Below are 19,657 nucleotides of genomic sequence, written 5' to 3'. Positions count from 1 at the left end.
GCAAGCAACAACGTTCGTTCGGTACGCTCGCGCGGTCACCGATGCTTCACCCTGATCAGGACCGATTCATGTGTGGCTGACTGGAAAAAAAAAAAAAAAAAAAAAGAAAAAAGAAATGCAGTCTTGCATCGCCACGCGAATCTTGGTCTTGATCGGCGCGAAGCGCGATCGATCGCCGGTGTACCCTAAAAGTTGTACGCACCATTTCAAGATTGCCGAGCGCCGCGGAGAATTATTCGAACTTGAGAATGGAGGGTCTGACGAGGCTGCAAGAGCACCGACTCGAGCTGCAGCATCGCCTCGATATGCATAGATCGCAGATGGAGATGCCGCCATCGCCGTCACCGAGCAGTAGGAGTTTAGCACCTTTCAGCTCGGCCAGCTCGAGCTTGTCCGAAGGCAGCAATCAGCCGTCCGGCGAAGACTCGGCCAGCATCGTCACAGGTACACTATTATTTTCTCATTCTATCCCCTTCAACCTACCCTCTGCGCCCGCCTTACGATGGTGAGGGGACCAGAACAGAGAAGTCTGCTCCTCAATGATCCACGAACGAACAGCGAAAACACGAACATCGGTAGATACCCCGGATTCCACAAGAGAGCCAACTGCCAAAAATATAAGGAAGCGGACGGTTGTTTCTTTTGCTCAGCATATCGCGCTTAAAATGACGGACCATCGTCATGATGTATGTACCATCACCACCAAAAACCGGCGGCGGTACGCAAAGGTGGTCAAACGACATGATGAGAGAGTTAATCGGACGATGGCTTTGATGGTTCGTGCATGCTTCCGTTTTTGGTGTCCCCGAGGATATTAGAGATCCCGAATTGATGGCTCTTCCTTGCCAATCCAGCGAGCGAGCTCGACGCGAGGTCTCGCTCGTGGAGAGACACGTTGCGCTTATTTTCATTAGCGGCCGCATTTTAGGATGTGATGAATGTGACGCGACTGGCGATTTCTAGAGCTCTTTGCCGTCGTAGAGCACAATCTATAGGCGAATCGAATTGAGTTGATTTTTCTGAGGTCGAGTGCGCTGAAGTTTTGATTTAGCGTTATAAGAGTTAGCCGTTTTTTCTTTTTCTCTCTTTCTCTCTTTCTTTCTCTGTTTTTCTTAAGGATTTCGATTTCTTGCATGGCGTTTATCGCTCGGTAAAGCGATGCGGGGCGAAGCACGAGACATCACGCTGAGTATATCCGATCGTTGTCGATTTTCTAGACAAGAGCCTCGGCGACACGGCGTCTGACGTGATCAGCGACAGTTCCGGGGTGGGAACCTCGCAGTCCGACACGACCAATTCATTATCCATTCCCGGCACGACGGTGGTCTGCGTGGAGAACTACAGCAGCGGGATCACCGGCCATCTGACTATCAATCAAGGAGACATCCTTGAAGGTACACCACCAGGCAAATCCAACAAAATGTACTCCTCTCTCGTCTAGTTGACTTCGTAATCGACGACGACATAATGTTGCTCGTTCGATGTCCCATGATATTCCGTTTTCCCCATTTGAACACTGTTAATGACACCGTCATCAACACCGTATAATTGGGACGACAGACGTCTCACTCTGTCTCTCTCGATTTCTGTTTTATAGGTAACGACCAGAAATATTTTTTTAATTGCAAGCGTGTTTTTGTTTCTTTATTTTTAACAGTCACCGGTGCGACCGACTGCGGCCTCCTGGAGGGGGTCTTACGCGGACAGGGTACTGGTCTATTCCCTGCGCATTGCGTTCAAGAAGTTCGGCTGCGCCACACGAATATACCTCTGGGTCCACAACCTGCCAGGGACGGACGAAATCGAGTTTTAGGCCGCAGAGAATCGCAACACAAGTACTTCGCTACCGCACCTAGATTAAAGAAACCGTAAGTTCCACGCTCAATCAATTTTTAACACGTTCTTAATTTAATGAAGGATACAATAATGACTTTGAACTCTCAGTGTCACGTCGGAGCCCCGCACTGTTGTTCTTCATCGTTCGAGGAAAGGTTTCGGCTTCGTGTTGCGTGGCGCCAAGGCTACTTCGCCACTAATGGAACTCACGCCGTCAGCCAAATATCCAGCATTACAATATCTGGATGATGTCGATCAAGGAGGTGTAGCTGACTTAGCAGGTCTCCGAAAAGGAGATTTTCTCATTCAAGTAAGTTTATAGATGTTAATTTACTGCTAAATACGATAAAAATTACTTTTATTTCTAAAAATTGTAGTATAGAATTTCATAATTTTGTATGCTTTAAATTATATTGCACTTTTCTTTTACGATTATTCAAGATCAATGGCGAAGACGTAACGACGGCTTCGCATGAACACGTGGTCGATCTGATAAGGAAATCGGGAGAGTTGGTGCGAATGACCGTGGTCTCGCCGGTGATCAGTCTTCCGAATTCTCAGTCGGCGGCCGCATTGCCAACTAGTCAACCGATTCAGAGACAATATGCAACCTTGCCGCGCAAGGGTAATAACAACGTAGTGATCGGCGGTACGCTTGGCAGGTCTCCAGCTCCTGTACCGCCTCGAAGAGATCCGAAGACAACGCTAAGCGTGGGACGAGCGAGAGCGCGATCAATGGTCGCAGGATTAGGTAATAGATCGATCTGATGTACAGTAGGCATTGTGAAACATTCATGTTATATTGTATATTTTAATGATGTTTCGTGTTTGTGATGTCTCTCGTAGAAGGAGGAGGCGAAAGGGACGATCGCGACGAGATAGCATCGACTGGTGCGAAGTCAAGTAGTGCGGAATCGATTCACATGCCGCAGCAGCCATCAACTGGACCGAACACCGGTCAGAACACACCAGTACAACCGAGAACAGCCAGCATTCGATCACGTCCGACCTCCAGCAGAATCACTGCCGCGGAACTTGAAGTAATTATCTATCATCCGCTTGTGGCACGCGCGTCGAACATGTTCCTTCTCTTTTTCTTTCACTCGATCACAGAATCTATCCGTGCGCTCGTTGTCCTCGAATTGAATGGCATTGTATGCACGAGACGAGACCGAGGCTTCAGCTTCGTCCTTTAATTTCTCTTCCAGGAACTATTTCAGCGACAGCAGGGTAGCGCCGGTGGTCAATACAGTTCGTCCATGATGAGCTCCTCTCACTTTCAGACTACTACTGGTCAGTCCACCAAGTCGCATCCGTCGTCGCCTGCCAAGACCGGCAGGGTATACGCGAGCGTGGCGGAGATGAAGCGCAAGGGCAAAGTAAGGATGACCTGCCACTCAGTTACGAGCTCGCACTCGCCCTCTCGTTCGCGTTTCTCTTTTTAACATTAACCCTATAGTTAACAATAAGCCCTTCGATGAAATCTACCCTAGATACTAGCTATTAATTTATTTGTCTTGTTTGTTTGTTCATCTCATCCATTAGTAGTTTGATCGAACTTTTTGACATCCCTTTAGACAACTTATATTTTTAATCATTCCATAGAATCTAATAGACACGTTTCTTTTTCACTACTTTTCCTATCATACCCATCAATAGTAATTCGTTGACGCAATACTCGACGGTTAAGGAGATTACCCCGTAAGAAAAGTCTACCAGAGTCGTCAAAGTCCAAAAGTCGAAACCGTCGTCCGGCGTTCGGTGAACGCTCTTCTCTTTGGGCAATGGTAATGGTGGCTGTTTTCTTTTGCACGTGTGTTATAGTTTGCGCGTAAACCGGTGCGAGCGCACAGCAAAGGACGGTCCTGGTGCGGGCGAGATGACGAGGACTACTACTTATATTACTGATCGAAAATACTTTGTTTCTAGCTCGTCCATGGCTTGCATGATTTCAGGTGACTAAGCCATTTGCTAAATGAAAAGAAATCTGACGTCCGCGAGGACGTTAGGTGTCACCATTCAGCTTCGTGTTCACGCCTCAAGTATGATTAACTAATTGCCGCATTTGCATTTAACCAAGTTCAGCGATTTTGCTCAGCGTTTTTTAAGTCGCTTTTCAGGATTGGTTCTATAAGCATGGAAGGCTAATAATACGTAACTGCGTTCTTCGCAATATTCGACAATATTAACACTTAAATGACATTTTGCTGAGACAGTAATAGTAGATGATTACAGTAGCTTGGAGTTCACGCTTAGCAGGAATATGCTTCTACCCTTGTATCACATTTCTCCAACGTCCTTTTACTGTTTGTTTCACTCTATTCCTCGTCCCTTCACGAAATTTTAAATTGCAATTTTTTGTAAATTCTTCACGCTCCAAGTTTTTCAAAGTTAGCAAGACAACGACGTCGGCGTTTGCAAATCCGTACGAGCCTCTTGTTTTTACGTTTGCAGTCGCAATCAAGAGTACGCTTCTTTGGTGGCTTGGGCGGCGGTTCCGATCTTCACAGGGACTTCCATAGCACACCGGATCTCAACGTGCAAGCGCAATCGTCGTCCCTTCTAGCGCCCAAGTGTCATAGAAGTCAAGAAGACGTAAATGCTCTAAACGGTAGAAATGGGCTTCCACCTCCGAATCATCCGCCGCCACCTCCGCCGGTCGGGCAAGTCGTCAAGGTAAATGTTGGCGCAAACGTGCCAGACGTCGTTACACCAGCCTCGGTTTACGATAATATGGCACACATCCAGCAAGTCAAAGGTAATAATCATTTTTTGCCAACTTTATTTTAGAACTCTCCATCATATTAAAATAATTTATTCTAGGCTTTGATCAAAATAAGTATATCTTTAATACAGTACAATATATTTTCATTCTTTCAATATTTTGCACCATGAGATAAATATTGTTATATTTACACGCAGAACTCGCAGCAGCTGCAGTCGATGGTGTTTATGGAGTGATGTCGAGTTTTCGGCCGTCGAATAGCGCAAAACTGTACGCCTCGCCGGAAGATATGAAGACTGTTGGATATCGCTCGCGTAGTCTACCGGCTAATCGTCCACATCTGAGAAAGTCTCACAGTCTACGCGGCACACCGAGCAGCACGACATTCAAGTCGACCGGCAGCCAACAGGCACTGAATACCAATATCAATATGAACAATAACGGAAACAGTAATAATTCGGTCAACAATCAGTACGCGCAACCGTTGAAGACCACCAGGAGTCACAGCACGGCTGGTATTCGTGAGCGAAAGAAGAAGACTGTCGTGAACACCAGCTCGTCCGTCACAAATCTTTCGTCGATCGCGTCCGGCGCGAATGGAGCACCCACACCACCTTCCTCGGCGCCGCCAATCCCCGAGCCAGATTACAGTCTGTCGGAGTCGGAAAATGATGAAGGCGAAGATGAAACGGATGAAGATGGCGAATCGGAGATTGCGAAGGAACTAGAGAAGGCGGCGGCACGAGAGAAGCTGGAAGCAACGCGAGAAACGTCCGGCAACTCCAACACATCTGGCTCGAGTTCATCGGGCAGTGGTTCGCTACCACATTCGTTTAGTGTCGAGGAGATTCAGAAAGTGCGCACGCAGTTAAAATCGTCCAAGAGTCATCCGAACGATTTTCTCTTACAGCAAACACAGCAATCGCTCGTCGAGGACGGTGACAATAGCTCGAGCGGCGTCAGCTCAGATCAAGATGTGCCGGTGGGTCCACCGATGGGCTTCGACGACACCGCTGCACGGAATCTGGCTAATCAGGAGAGCAACCAGCACTCGATGCCGGGAGGCACTCTGCTAACCGGCGCCAACCCGATCGAAAAGGAAAGCAATCAGACCAAACGACCAGGCTATGGTGGCAGCGGTTTGCTGACCAGGCACGCAGTCAGCCTGGCGCAATTACCGCCTCCGATCGAAGCTGATGCTGAAGAGCAGAACAATGATCTCTTCGTACCGCCGCCGCCGGAATTCAACGCCGGTCCGTCTGCCGGTGGTCAAGACCAGGAAGTGGTGGTGTTCGCACCTCCGCCGCAGTTCTGCGATAACAAACAGCAAACACAACAGCAGCAGCAGACAATGGCGCAGAATCGTGTCAAGATAATCGGCGCGATTCCCAAGGTTGCCGGGAATCAGGTGAAGGCGTCGGGCGGTCGATTACCGTAGAGAGAAAACCACAGATCGTAGGACGAATGATTTATTCGTATATTACTTCCTGTTGGGCGAGCAGAAGAAAATTTTTAACACATACATCGCGATTTCGAAGTCAATATATTTAGAGGCTCTCCGCCTTTTCGATAGTGATCACCGCGCAACGGGCGCACTAAATTTAGACTAAACCGCGACGATCCGCGCGAGCGTATATAAAGCGCGATCGCTTGGACTTTTTTCCAAGAGTAAATTGTATTCTAATCGAGCGTCTAGGAGTCGTAGGAAGTATACCGAGAAAATAATTGAGCGCGTTTTTACCAAGTAAGTTTAACGAGTGTGAGCGTACGTTCGACGTTGCACTACAATAGAGGATTGGTTTGTCACACATGAACGCACGGTCGATTATAAATTTGTCCATCACCAGCCTGTTCGTGAGTGAGTCGACAGATCCGCAAACCGATTCGCTGCGTCGTAGAGAGAACGTGAGCGGCCTAAGGGCACGAAAGAGCGGATATATACATTCTGACGAAAGAAGACGAACAGTTGAGATGGAGATAGAAAGGAAATGCATTTGATGCGTGTACGCGTGCGTGAGTTGTGAATGTGCAATGCATATCGGTTTGTTTTTCATGTTTCTATCGAACTACGAGGTGTTTTAATACTTTTACACGACACGACACGACACTCTTCGCTCCGAGAAACATAGAACTGTTGAGACAATTTTTGCAAATCGCCGCTTCTAAACCAATTTTAAGCAAAAGCACTACAGCAGTCTCGCTTACTCTCGATCCCCCTCTAATCCGACGAAGTATCGACGGTGACGATTTCAGTGACGATGCGCGATTTCAGCGCGAAAATCACATAACTGATTAGTTGTTAATTGAACAAACGCGGTTTTTTAGTTTCTCTCGTGTCTAGACACTGCTCAAACGCCTAATCACAAAGCTCTACTCGCGAAGTCATTAGAGATTCTTCCTAGTTTATAATTGCAAATATTATTAATATTAGTATTATGATTTTATTATTATATTAATATTATTGTTAGAACATTGTTATTATAATTATACGGCGACTATAACGCTCCACTGATGAATCCTTCGAGAAAGCGTAGTCGCGTGACAAAAGGATGTGCAGCACTATACTTCGTTATAATGCATCATCATTACTCCTAGCTTGTGTAAAGTAAGTCGTACTCTTTCCATCCACGTGAAAAGCTTCCTTGAGCCGGAAAACTTTTTGTTCATACATCATTGTCGAATATGAATACAAATCAAAATCGTGCGGGCGAGATATCTTTCGCAAGCATGAAATTGATGAAGCTCTTTAATGATTGGATTGGATTCTCTTCGCACAAGCGCGCGGTCCAAAATCTTCTTGCAAATTAATTGCAAATATTTACACACACACACATACACACATCACATCACATATGTATACATACTGAACCTTCTTGATTATCGTTTCTACGCCTTCGCGAACGCTGGGCAAAAGCAAAAATCGCATTTTGTGCAGCACAAGTGCGAGCGCGCGTGAGTCGCCGTGTGGTTTTTAAGACGTGGGAGAAGCCGAGTCAATCATACGTTTTTAAATGTTCCTTCGATATACTTCATCGTCGTCGTTTTTTTTTTATACAAGCAGCAAGATTCAACACAGCGTAAATACCAAGTATACTCTTGAACGTTCTTTGTATTATATATATATATATGTATATATATATATATATATCGCGTTTGCGCATCATATCTTACACATTTATCTTTTTTAATTTTCTTTTTTAAAAATGATGACTTTTTCGAGATTTACTTTGAATATTATAAAACAATATTTAAGTTAAGAATAAAGAAAGCCGATATTATACTTAATATCCACAAATCGAAGTATCATAAGATATTTTGAATACTTTAATGAATACGCGCGAAACTATTCTATATCCGATAATACACATTCGATGATGTTCACCAGATGTATACGCTGTGCGGAATCGCGTGTATCATTTGCGAGATTATTTCCTAAACTCTTGCAGGTCAGCGAGAAACAATATATGACACGCGTGCATCACGACGGCTCGTACAATGCAGCAAATAGAGAGATCGGCTGAGAGACGAGGCTTTATTTTTCTTTGCCGTGCACGTGGCGCGTGCGGCCACGTGGCGTCCCGTACGGATGTGCGTGCACATCAGCTACGTGGACCAGGAGATGCGCTAAGCGCCGAGCACGGTTTGCGGCCGAGATTATATATATATATTATATATATAATTGCGACATTCCTGCCAAAAGTAATATAGTAGTCTTATATATCAAAATTTACGCGAGAGAGTTAACGAATTGCGTAACACACGATGACGCGTAAGAGGACACACTTTGTAATCTAGTTGTTCCCTCCACTTCCCTGTACCCCTCGTTTTTTCTTCCGTGTTTTTTCTTCGCTACGCGTGATCGATCGTGATCCCTGAGGCACACGCGAAGAATCGGGATCCGAGAATCATTGCTTTACGCGCACGCGGATGACTTCCTTGTTAAAACCTACCAGTAAAGTATTTATATATGTATAGTATATGTATATATATATATATATACACACACACACACACGCACACACACACACACACACACACATACACACACACGCACACATACACACACACACACACACACATACACACGACGTGCAACACAGGGCTGTTCCCTACATGTGACGAGGATTAATCGGCCACGGAAAATTCGAGACATGATGTCTCGGATGTTGTGGAAATACCGTTAAAATCACCGGTTCGCAAGATTGCGATCTCAACGTGAAGACTAAAACACACCGCAACGTGAAACGCAATTTCGCAATTTTTAATGGTTCTATCGGATTAGTTAATTTCTTCTGGAGAGCTCTCTCTTTCTCTCTCTCTCTCTCTTTCTCTCTCTTTCTCTTATTCTCGGGTTCAACTCCCGTTACCGATTAATTCGCGTCACGTGGGGAACGCAACATGTGCGATACAGAGTGTCTCGAAAAAGAAAAAAGATTTTATTACTTGCCTGCGGGAAATTTTAATAAGTAAGTATTCAATGTTAAGTAGTAAAATCGCGAACGAGCAAATGCTAATGAATATAAACAATCGATATATTGGTTTTGTATCATTCGTGCTACGATCCGCTCGATGATACTCCAAATATTTGTTATATCCACTATTTAATCTTCCTGACGAAACTTTCGGTAAGAAAGAATCGGCGAACATTTTATGAAGGGATATATTCGTACGTGCATTTCTCATGACACTCTGTACACCATGCTCTGATGTGAGAACGGCAAGTGCCAAGGAGAGCCATTGAGAGCCGTAGCTCGATAATCGTATTGCGATCGACTGAATTTTTGGACCCACTCTTTATTATCATCTAGCATTCCTACGTTTAATCTCGCTCCCCTGCTCATCCTCTTCCTGTCCTCCATCTTCATATTTCAGTTATCACTATCATTAATATTATTATCAAGCAATTACTATTAGTATTTTGTATTATAGGTATTGTATTGTAAATTGCAAAGTACGTGCAATGTTTCGACGATGAATAATAATCAATCATGTTCAACTAATCTGCCTGAGGTTCTCTTTTCACCGTCATCCTGAGACGGAAAATGTACCCACAGAGAGAAGAAATCCTCCTTGATATATCCAGTTTCCGCCCCAATCAAAACGTCTAATAGTATGCAATTTTAAAACTTAATACTCGCAGAATACAAATTAACAGTAACATCAATGTTATAATTTTCTCAACGTACAATATGTATTATATTACATTTATATTTGTGTGAGAAATTGTGATGTAATGTTACTGTTAGTTTGTATGTGTCGCGATAGCTTTCCATATTTCGACATGTGTCAAAATATTTATATCATTTTATTTTTAATCGAAATCTTGTAACTTATTCATTTTTATATTTGGGTTATAAAAAAATGTTCGATTCATAATGTTTTAGCGATTAAATATCGAATTAGACTTGATGGATCGAGAAACGAGAGTAAGAAGATGATCATTCGACTTGGCTGAAGATTAGGAATCTGTCATTATTTTCAGGAATGGTAAGTAAAGAGACACAACAAGAATACGATATCGCAACCGTGAAATTATTATTATTCTCTTACAATATCTATCTCTTTAATGTTCTGTTCTTGAGCTATAAACTGTCATTCGTGTTTGTACATGAAAATATCCAAAAAAGACAAAGCACTGTTCGACGCTCGGATATTTCTCTCTTATTCGTCTCTCATTCGCTCGGACTTCGGGAAAAGCTCTTCGTTTTTTTTTTCTAGCTTTTATTCCGAATTTTTCCTTTTTTTTTCATTCTCGTAGAACAACTATGTGGATTAATGAACACCGGCGGTGCTTTAACGATCGGTCGATCCACACAATGAACGCAAGTTGTCTTTTCTTTTATTATTATTTGGCAGTGCGAAACAACCCTCTTTGCTACGCAATTTGAGTCTTGTCGAGTCTTGTTGGATATGAGAAGCTCTATATCGACTTCGGCGAAGCGACGAGAAATCGTGAGATCGTTTGGCTAAATATCTGAGCCGATATATTTCAGGTAATTGAAATCATGCTCGATCCTCGTCGCTTCATTCGTAGCGCGAAAAATATTGTCTTCCCATTTCCTTTTAAGAACTTATAGGGCTTGTGAGATAACGAAGCTAAATTGTAAATAAGTGAGCTCATCAGTTTTCGTCGTCGTCGCTCGTGTATATACTTCAAGTTTTTTCTCTACACGCTATAAACCATATTAGTTTAAACTATGCAATATATTTTCCTACTTTTATACAAGTACAAGCACTTCTCTAACCGAAGCAATCTCGCAGGGCCGCGATCAATATCGGATCATCAATGCGATAAAGGGTTCAGCACAAAGCACAATAAGGATATCTATCGTAATAATACGGTTTATATCATACACTATTTATAGAAAAAAAAAAAAAAAAACAAAATTAATCGATCAAATAAAATTGGCGAGTTAAATAATAACAAAAATACGTGGTGATTTACAGGATTCTTTGGAATTGAGGAAGAAAGACGTTTCTAATACTGATTATACGAATAAACGGTGTTTCGCTAACTAAGATATGGGCGGCCCTCGTCGCGATCGCTTGAATCTCTCGTCACGCTTTTATATAGAATTTATAATAAATGCAAACACTATATCTGTAATAAGCTATATTTATATGCACTTATCTCGGGGGAGGGCCTTTGTATATCGCGTCACATTCAATTATTTACAATTCCCGAGCTGCGGCAAAGAAACCTGGTCGAAAAATTATGTCTCTCGATCTCCATCTCGCCGCCGCCCGCTCAAAATAATATCCGCTGCGACCGTATCTCCCGGTGTGCTGTTGCTTTTCCTTTATACATTTACAAGCCTTGTAACTTCTATTGACACGCTGCTACATCCACGTACAGTGACGATCGAGTACGACGAAAACTGAAAAGCCGCACCGAGCCCTCGCATGTTTGTAACGCTTACTCCTTCTTTCGTCAATGCCATGTGAGATCCTCGAGTTTGTGTACATGTGTACTCGTAGAAGTTTGCTTTCTCAGCTTTGTCAGAACGATCCAAGAAATTTCACGCGAAAAATCACTTGCGTACATCTAAATTTATTCACGGTATTCCAATGTCTAATATCATGTCCAATAAATTAATGCAATCTAATAAATTTGTCACTCTTTAATTTTTTAACTTCACGAATCTTTTTAAGTTGAAAATTTATGCAATTAGTATTCTGAATGTTTCTTAAATTTTTCGCGTAGATTTTTAGAAAAAGAAAAGTAAAATTTATTCTCTGAAAATAAGATTCGCATTTACCAGATAATTATTTTAATGAAATCTCTGATTAAGTAGATAGGGAGAATCTCACAGGTAAAATTTAATTCTTTCGTATTCCATTCATTTGCGCTTTCTTCTAATTTTTGCAAAAATACGATGCCCACAGAATTCCTGTACCTCTTCATACTTCTTTCGCATTTTTTCCTTTCATTCTTTCCTCTCATTCTTTCCCTTTCTCGCGCTCATTATATATTTTTTTTCTCCTATATTAATTATAGCTAATGTTTTTCTCTCTCTTTTTCTCTTTCACGTTCTCGCACGCACCGTTCAAAAAAATTAAATGTACAAATGTATATATATTTATGTAAATGTGAATGTGTGTATGTGTGTGTATGTTCCGCAAAATTCTTTCTAAAAATGCATAGGAAAAAAAAGAATGAGTGTTCATGTATTTCGTTTCGTTATATTTTTTGCTCTTTTTTCCACGGTAATACAGACCTAATTAATTTAGAGAACACTTCATAACGTTTCCCTTATGCTTTATATTGTTCAATGTATTACGCAACATCGCGTGGATTGATTTATATAATTCTATTTTAAAAATGCACGAAACATATGTAAAAAAAAAAGGAAACCAGAAATCATAGAAATGAGATGATTTCCGGCCAGACTTCGTGCATTACAAACGTATACAAATCGTTTTACGCTGCTTTTACGCGTACCCCCCCGCTTTCTTTTCAGCCTTCCATCTCTTTATTATTATTATTATTATTATAAAAAATTCAATATTGATTCTACAACGATAATTTAGAATTATCAGCAGGCCGATGGTACGAACAATGATAAATACACGAGACACTACAGTTACGCACATGTGTATGTGGCTAGACCATGTGTATTTTTTGATCTTTTATGTTTACAGAAGAAAATTTATTTACTGCTGTCGATTCGTGCATGTTAAAAAAATGCGACCGCCATGCCACAGCCTAAAAAATTTTTTTAGCTAAATGCAGTCCATTCGTTTTCTTGGCTAGTGACAATAATTACATTTACGCGGACACTCTTAATCGGGATTTAATAACATCGTAGTTAACTGGTCAATCACAGCTGTTCCTCTAAAGAATGGAATCACGAATGTGATTAGTCAATACTAACTACGAATGTTAAACCCGATTACAGGTATCCGTGTAACCGTAATCAATGAACGCAGGTGTAACTCATATTCGCAATTAGTTACAACAGGGAAATAACGCACGAGAGAAAATACTTAATCGGAATTAGACTCTCCATTACATAATTATACACAAGAACGTTCTAAATATATTCGCAACTCGAATAAACTTATCGTAAACAGGATCGCTAAGGTACCGATATCGTCCAAAAAATTAAAACTTAACGTACCTTTATTGTACCTTTCCATGATTTTTATATTGCTCATCCGCTCGAATTTAATTTTATATCGCGGGAATATAATTGAAAGAACATTCGAAGAGAGCTTCTCTCTCTCTCTCTCTCTCTCTCTCTCTCTCTCTCTCTCTCTCTCTCTCGCTCTCTCTCTCTCACTCTTTACCATTTGTCGCGATTCTTCCATTCCACGAGATCAAGCGCGATTTAAATAACCGAAAGTTCTGTCCATCGTTTCATCTTTACACTAATATTAAGAAAATGATAAAAAAGAAAATGACAATAACTTAATAACTAAAGGAATAATTTCTGCTCAGCTCGTTTTCTCTCTCTCTAATAAATTAAACTTAAATGTTCGCGTATCAACTAAAAAGTCTTAAAATACGATTGATCTAATTGGTCGGTTGCAAAGAAAGACATATTCCATGAAAACGATTATTTATGCCAGAAATGGCAGATAAGTTTTCACGTACATAAAAGATTGGTCCCTTGCCTAATCGATACAATCTTGATTGACAATTTGTTTTACATGAGCAGAGATTATACGATAAAAAATTGACAAGATGAAACGACAGAAATAACAATCGGAAAGAGGGAATAATCGCGCCACAAAAGAACAAAATTAGGCGAATATATGATGAATGATCGAAACACAATAAAATATAAAATATGAAGATAAAAATATGAAAAGACTAAAGATTAAATATAAAATTTTACTTCGAAAGTAACACAAACGCTTAAAATGTCTAACAAAGATGTCCTTATCTTTCAAATATCTTTTAAATGACATTCCGAATTTTTATATTTTTTGTAAATTTTAATACATTAAGATTAGTCTAATAGTACTTCTTTGCTCCTTTGTTTTTCATTTTTATATCTTATCGTGTTTCGGCCCAAAAGCGGAATCAAGAACGCATGAAGATTGTTCATGAAACATCGTATGGCATTGAGGAGTCGTCCCGATGAAATACAGATCGATTCGAAATGCGGGTAGGACTTCTCGGCAGAACCTATGATATCTCTTTTTACACTTCTGTTCTGTAATGTCTCACTGGCAGTGCCTTAGATCATGTGTTCAATGAAAATTTGGCAGTGCACGATATATGAGCGCCAGGAGAATATCGCCGATCTTAAAGAAGACTGTATAAATCATTTAATTAATCTTTTAAAGTTAAAAATAAATTACCTCTTCATTTAGATAAAGCCTGTTCTTTTTCGAAGAAAGTTCTGAATTGATATACACTAGTGTAATAAATTTGGAGTGAAACAATCTATATTTATTTCTTATCAACTTGTTGCATTAGTGTACTCACTTCAGAATTTACTTCGAAAAAAAAAAAATAAACCTCTAAACATACTTTCAAGGTATGGATAATTAATTGTCTTGAATCTACGAATGTCGTCATAAACATAAAAACTGAATTTAGTTATAATTTAATTCTTAAATAAATTCACAAAGTGTTATATTAATGAATCTTTCTTTAGAAGCGACGATATACACTCGAAGAATATACAAATTCAGGAACGGTGGCTGCGGCTAGGCCATGTGTGTGAGTATGTATAATGTATGTATGTACGTATAAAGAGAAAAGAGCCGACGACGAGTTTCTTAGAAGCACGATACGAACGAATATATGCTCGTGTAATAGAGAGAGATACTACGTTAGAGGCGCATCGTTAGAACGACGGGGCTGGCAGTGCGTGATTCTGGCAGTGACGCGTTTATGTTCGGTGTTTATCTTTCGATTTCCTCAAAAGGAAGGAATAATCCACCACCGTATGCGTGCCGCCCTCGCGGGAACGCTGTGCTCGAAAATCAATGGATACAGAGAGATATACTTTTTTTAGATAGCTCGCAAGTAGGCTTGCTTTAGCGACGACGGGTAGCAAACCTACGGTTGCGAGTATAGGATTCGTGTAATATGCCGTTTTGTTACGATAATTTCAACTAAGTATTTACATTTACAACTCGCGACCTCGCGTTCGCGACGCGCCGTGCACGCCGCGTACACGGAACATCCTCTCACACGCGGGCAGTTCGAGAAAAAGTATTTATCATTAAAATATCGTGGAACGGACGTGACAACGACGCATTATCGGAACGGTCGCTTCTTATTACATGTCCTCCTTACTACATATCCTCGCGCGTCAGCTAGAGATCTATTCGATTATACACTTAAGCCCCAGGCACAATAGTGAGCCCCATGCGGGAATAGTGATAGCGATAGGAATACCACGATTTCAATCTCTCAGAAATTGGATACTCTAGAATACACAGTTTCTAAGTTGAATGGCGTTATTCCTATCGCTGTTGCTATTTGTATTATGTCTGGGGTTTTACAATCGTACTTTACAATAATAGTAAGAATAATTAATTAATGTCGTAGAGCTCTTAATTACAATTATATTGGCAGTGTTTCTTAGCTGGTGTGTAATGACGTTCCGTCTTTGTCTGTGTGTCTCATACGGTCTCCATTTCTTTTCAGCCGCTCGATCCCTCATTCATATTCAATCAACTCATCCATTCTGATTTTCTCATCAATCTCTCAGTCTCATCTATTTCTCGATCAACTCTCACTCGTTCAATATGTTCATACGACACGACACATATTCTTCTCCTTCGCGAGCTTTAATTTATATGAAGTTCTTATTCGCTATGCATGCACACGTGCGCGGCGTTGCTGCTCCGCGATCATCCGCGAGAAGCTTGCGTGGTCGCAAAATTTATTTCTCTTTTTGCGAAATCATGTACATGAATTGCGAGAGCAACAATACACGACGCACGTCGCGCTTTGTTCAATCCATACAATCCATTCTTTACTTAACAAGTCCGTGGGAAATATAACACAGCCTACATACGTAATTTACCCCTTTTGAGGGTAACAGCTCATCGATTGTGGTTGCGCAGCATGTTTACTTACTCTCGTTTCTTTTCATCTTGGCATTTGATTAAATTTTGTGCTCTTTAATTGCGACGAGTGTATGCCAACATGCTACGCGAGACTCAGCAGAAAGATAAAAATAACGCGAATGATGAAGTATATAAGAAATCGAACACATCTCGGGCGCGGAAACGAGGCAAACTCGATGCCATACATCTCTTTTTCAAAAGCTGACTCGGGCATGCCTCGGGCCTTGAGAATCACTCTCATTTTCTTAATTTTGTTTTGTACATCGCCTCTCCGTTCCATTTCTACAAAGAACGAAGAGAAATAATCCTCGATAGAAATCTCGGTGGCGTACGTATCGTCCGATTATTCCGCAATCTTTCAATTTCATGCCGAGCTTCCCAGCCTGGGAGACTGTCACCCTATTCAGGGAAATAACGGCGAATTCGGAGCATTATCACTCAGTCTCTCTCTCTCATACATACATATTTTCATTCGTACTCATTCGAATTCTCACCTAACAGTCTAAATACCCTTCTCCGATTTTCTCTCATACATTCCCGATACAGTCTTCTGCGTCCGCTTCGCGCTGTCCACGATCTTCCTCCGTCTTCTCATGTTTCTTCTTCTCGATCCTCTTCGTGTCATCATATGATGACAGCCGACGCGAGTTTCTACCGAGTTGTAAATCGAGGTAGAAGCATCTTCTTTTTCCTTTTCTCTTCTCTTCCCTTCTTTCAAAACATCGTCGGAGATCGCCAAGATACTCAGTTCCCGGAAGTGCCAAGGGGCCGATGTTAGATATTAATTGAATCCTAAGGCCACCAGAGTGATTATCTTTTTATAAATTGTTAACTACCGCTTAAATATTTTGTCTGTGCACGACCTTTGTTTCCTTTGGCAAAACCAAATACGCAAAAGCTTCTCTTTGTTGCTTTCTTTTTTTTTTCGTTTTTTGTCTTTGTCTACCATTACTACCGTTTTCACCACGCATCTGTCCCTGGGATCTTGATCACGGTAGAAGATGGTACAAAACGTATCCACGGTGAGGCACTTTCGAGGCCCAGACTTAGCGCTTCCGAAGCCGACGAGCGTCAAATTATGCGAGGTACTCGTGGCAGGGAGAGATTCGCGTAGAACTAGCGCATTAGTAGATGTATCTATCGATAAATAACGACAATGTTCATTGCTGAGCAATATTCTCGTCCTCAAAACGGAGGACGGATGATCGTTTCTTTATTCGTCCATTTGCTGTATCCCTTGTTCTTATCGCTACTGTCTACTACATCCTGAATTTATCTGTTGCACGATTTCCTTCGACAATTCTTACTTTTTTTAATCAAGCCATATTGGTCATTTATCTTTAGATTAGTTATCTTCTAAAGCGGTCTTTGTCTCTTTCGATACGTTCGGATATTTCAGGTCGCATCGTCGTAGCCTTCGTCTTCACCGACCAGGAAGTGTTATAGACCGTGTCGTGCTCATGTCAACGGCAGCACTCTGTTCTTCTTCACTTCGAAGAAGATTGAGATATCAGTGCTCGTTAGGTCAGTTCTGGTATCCGGCCGATCAGCCGGCATTATCACGAGTTCTTTACTGGTTTTCGACGCTGCTTCGCTCGCACCGTCGGCGGCGTGCGACCGCTTATCGCGGGATAGAGAGCCAAACTCACTTGTTCCGGATTACTAGCGGCTGCTTTACGAATACCTACATGTTTCGTACTTTGTACTTCGGATTCTAGTACCCATTCATCCGGTTCTCTGTAAAAAGCACACAACGATAAGAATGAATCATCAGCCTTTTAAATATAATCAGTTAAAGTTCATTTTTTAATAAGAAATCTTACATATCTTGGGGATACCATCGCAATAACACCTTCGTCTTTCCGTCCATTTCGACTCTCCTCGCTAAAACCTGGAAGAGGAATTTTATCGAAGTAAGTCTCAGCGACATTACGATGCTGCACAGTGCGATAATTATTACGCTTATTATAACTTACTTGACTAGTTAGTGCCATCGAGTTTCCTGGCGTTTCAGCTAGTCGCCCCTGCGTCCTCGATGTCGCTAATTCCAGTAGCCTGTGCTGAAGACCCTCCATTACTCCCGAGTCAAAGTAATCAAAAAGTCTCGCTGCAATGATATCTCGATATTAATATGTATCCGATAATATTCTTGAGGCTTCCACGAGTGCTTTCTATATAAAGATTATGCGTTTCCTCCGTGTCCAGATCCATTTTTGGAATGCCAACACGTTTCATGAATCTTGCAATCCACTTCATCAGGGCGAGAAGCAGCCTGATACTGCTAGAGTATCAAGTGGACTGCAAGGTTCACGAAACATTGGCATTCCAAGAATGGATCTGGACATGGAGGAAATCCGCGAAACGCATAATCTTTATTAATATGTATCATTTTTTATCAATCTTTAAAACATTTTCAAGAGAAAAAAAAACAAATCTATAAGCAGCATAAAATAGCAAAATGACACTCACCAGACCAAGGTTGTCGCCTATATCTAAGCTTCTTGCCATTCCTCCTAACGAGCTTGCCACCGTTCTCGCAACTACGTCTTCCGTTAGTGTTGCTCGTTTCTGGCTGATTGAAGTGACCATTCACGTGCCTCTCAAGGGCGGTCTGCAAATGAATATATAGATTAGTTTCTAAATATTTTATTAAATATTACTGTAAAGGCAGTGCTATGAGAGAAAAACACGCGCGTTACCTGAGAACTGAATCTGCAACCGCAACCGTCGACAATGCATCGAAAGGGTTTATTGCCACCGTGAGACAGAACGTGTCTTTCCAGCCATCGCCGAGAGCATGAAGTCCTACCTTGTACCTTACATCCCTGCCATTGACAGACGAAATTATCGCTGCCGGTTTGCGTGTTGATGTGCGCAGCCTATAAAAAATATACAAATTGTACACAAAAACTATATTTTATATTAATAAGTTGAATTTTTCAAATAAGAAATACGAGGATTTGATCAACGAATATTTTCTGCAAAAATTATGTGTTCTGTACCTGTAAATGCTCCAAAAGACCACCCACTGACTCAAAGTTGGCTTCGCACTTATCCCAACGACAGATCCCGCTATCAGTAGCTTGAGATCTATCTTTCTCGGGCGCTCGTGCCGGAAATCGAATGGTGGTAGGTGCCGAAAGAATAGGCGACGGTTTTGATTCACTACTTAAAGAGTCCTCTTCATCAACGTCATCTTCATCAACGTCGATCGGCGCCGATTGGCCATCCTCATCCTTGTTGTCTTCCTTCGATGGCGAAGACAACCTCGAAATAGGGGATTCGTGACCGCTTTGTGATCTTAACGCTCCCAGGATACTTCCACAGCTGTTTGTTAGATTATTGTTCTCGTTCACGTGCGGCTTCGTCAAGATTGTCTTGAAGTCCAACGGTTCGCCCAATAACGATGGGGCGGCAGTAGCGGGCGGAGAACTGCCCTTGGTTGAATTGATACTTACGTCCGAAGTTAATCTGTATTAAAAATTAAAAAACAGTCATTAATCAGGAAGTAACTTTTACTTACCATGTTCCATTTTCTTTTGACTAAAACGAACGATATAA

General features: G+C 41.5%; 2 protein-coding genes across 8 annotated transcripts in view; one reads left to right on the top strand and one right to left on the bottom strand.

Annotated features, from left to right (window-relative positions):
• The window catches only part of Prosap (SH3 and multiple ankyrin repeat domains prosap), a 124,376-nt gene extending 114,815 nt beyond the window's left edge, over nucleotides 1–9,561 (top strand). For 3 of the 7 annotated variants that reach the window (XM_011052875.2, XM_011052874.2, XM_087413018.1), the window contains 9 exons: nucleotides 212–444; nucleotides 1,218–1,394; nucleotides 1,658–1,868; nucleotides 1,945–2,146; nucleotides 2,278–2,587; nucleotides 2,683–2,876; nucleotides 3,045–3,215; nucleotides 4,291–4,594; nucleotides 4,759–9,561. In XM_011052875.2, coding sequence (XP_011051177.2) covers nucleotides 212–444; nucleotides 1,218–1,394; nucleotides 1,658–1,868; nucleotides 1,945–2,146; nucleotides 2,278–2,587; nucleotides 2,683–2,876; nucleotides 3,045–3,215; nucleotides 4,291–4,594; nucleotides 4,759–5,999 — 3,043 coding nt within the window. In that variant the 3' untranslated portion in view covers nucleotides 6,000–9,561. The remainder of the gene's footprint in view (nucleotides 1–211; nucleotides 445–1,217; nucleotides 1,395–1,657; nucleotides 1,869–1,944; nucleotides 2,147–2,277; nucleotides 2,588–2,682; nucleotides 2,877–3,044; nucleotides 3,216–4,290; nucleotides 4,595–4,758) is intronic. The other 4 variants (XM_011052878.2, XM_087413029.1, XM_087413027.1 and 1 more) reach the window with 3 other exon arrangements.
• A 511-nt stretch (nucleotides 9,562–10,072) lies between these two features.
• The window catches only part of jing (AE binding protein 2 jing), a 94,211-nt gene continuing 84,626 nt past the window's right edge, over nucleotides 10,073–19,657 (bottom strand). Inside the window, exons 4-9 of the mRNA XM_011052879.2 lie at nucleotides 19,099–19,567; nucleotides 18,796–18,975; nucleotides 18,566–18,707; nucleotides 18,073–18,203; nucleotides 17,920–17,987; nucleotides 10,073–17,833 (exon numbers count right to left, since the gene is read on the bottom strand). Of these exons, the coding sequence (XP_011051181.2) occupies nucleotides 17,656–17,833; nucleotides 17,920–17,987; nucleotides 18,073–18,203; nucleotides 18,566–18,707; nucleotides 18,796–18,975; nucleotides 19,099–19,567 (1,168 nt within the window). The 3' untranslated portion in view covers nucleotides 10,073–17,655. The remainder of the gene's footprint in view (nucleotides 17,834–17,919; nucleotides 17,988–18,072; nucleotides 18,204–18,565; nucleotides 18,708–18,795; nucleotides 18,976–19,098; nucleotides 19,568–19,657) is intronic.

The sequence above is a fragment of the Acromyrmex echinatior genome, chromosome 1, assembly GCF_024713525.1.
Source record: "Acromyrmex echinatior isolate Ae372 chromosome 1, ASM2471352v2, whole genome shotgun sequence".
Lineage (NCBI taxonomy): Eukaryota > Metazoa > Arthropoda > Insecta > Hymenoptera > Formicidae > Acromyrmex > Acromyrmex echinatior.
Note: the sequence above shows the minus strand (reverse complement) of the source record. Positions and strands in the feature narration are given on the sequence as shown.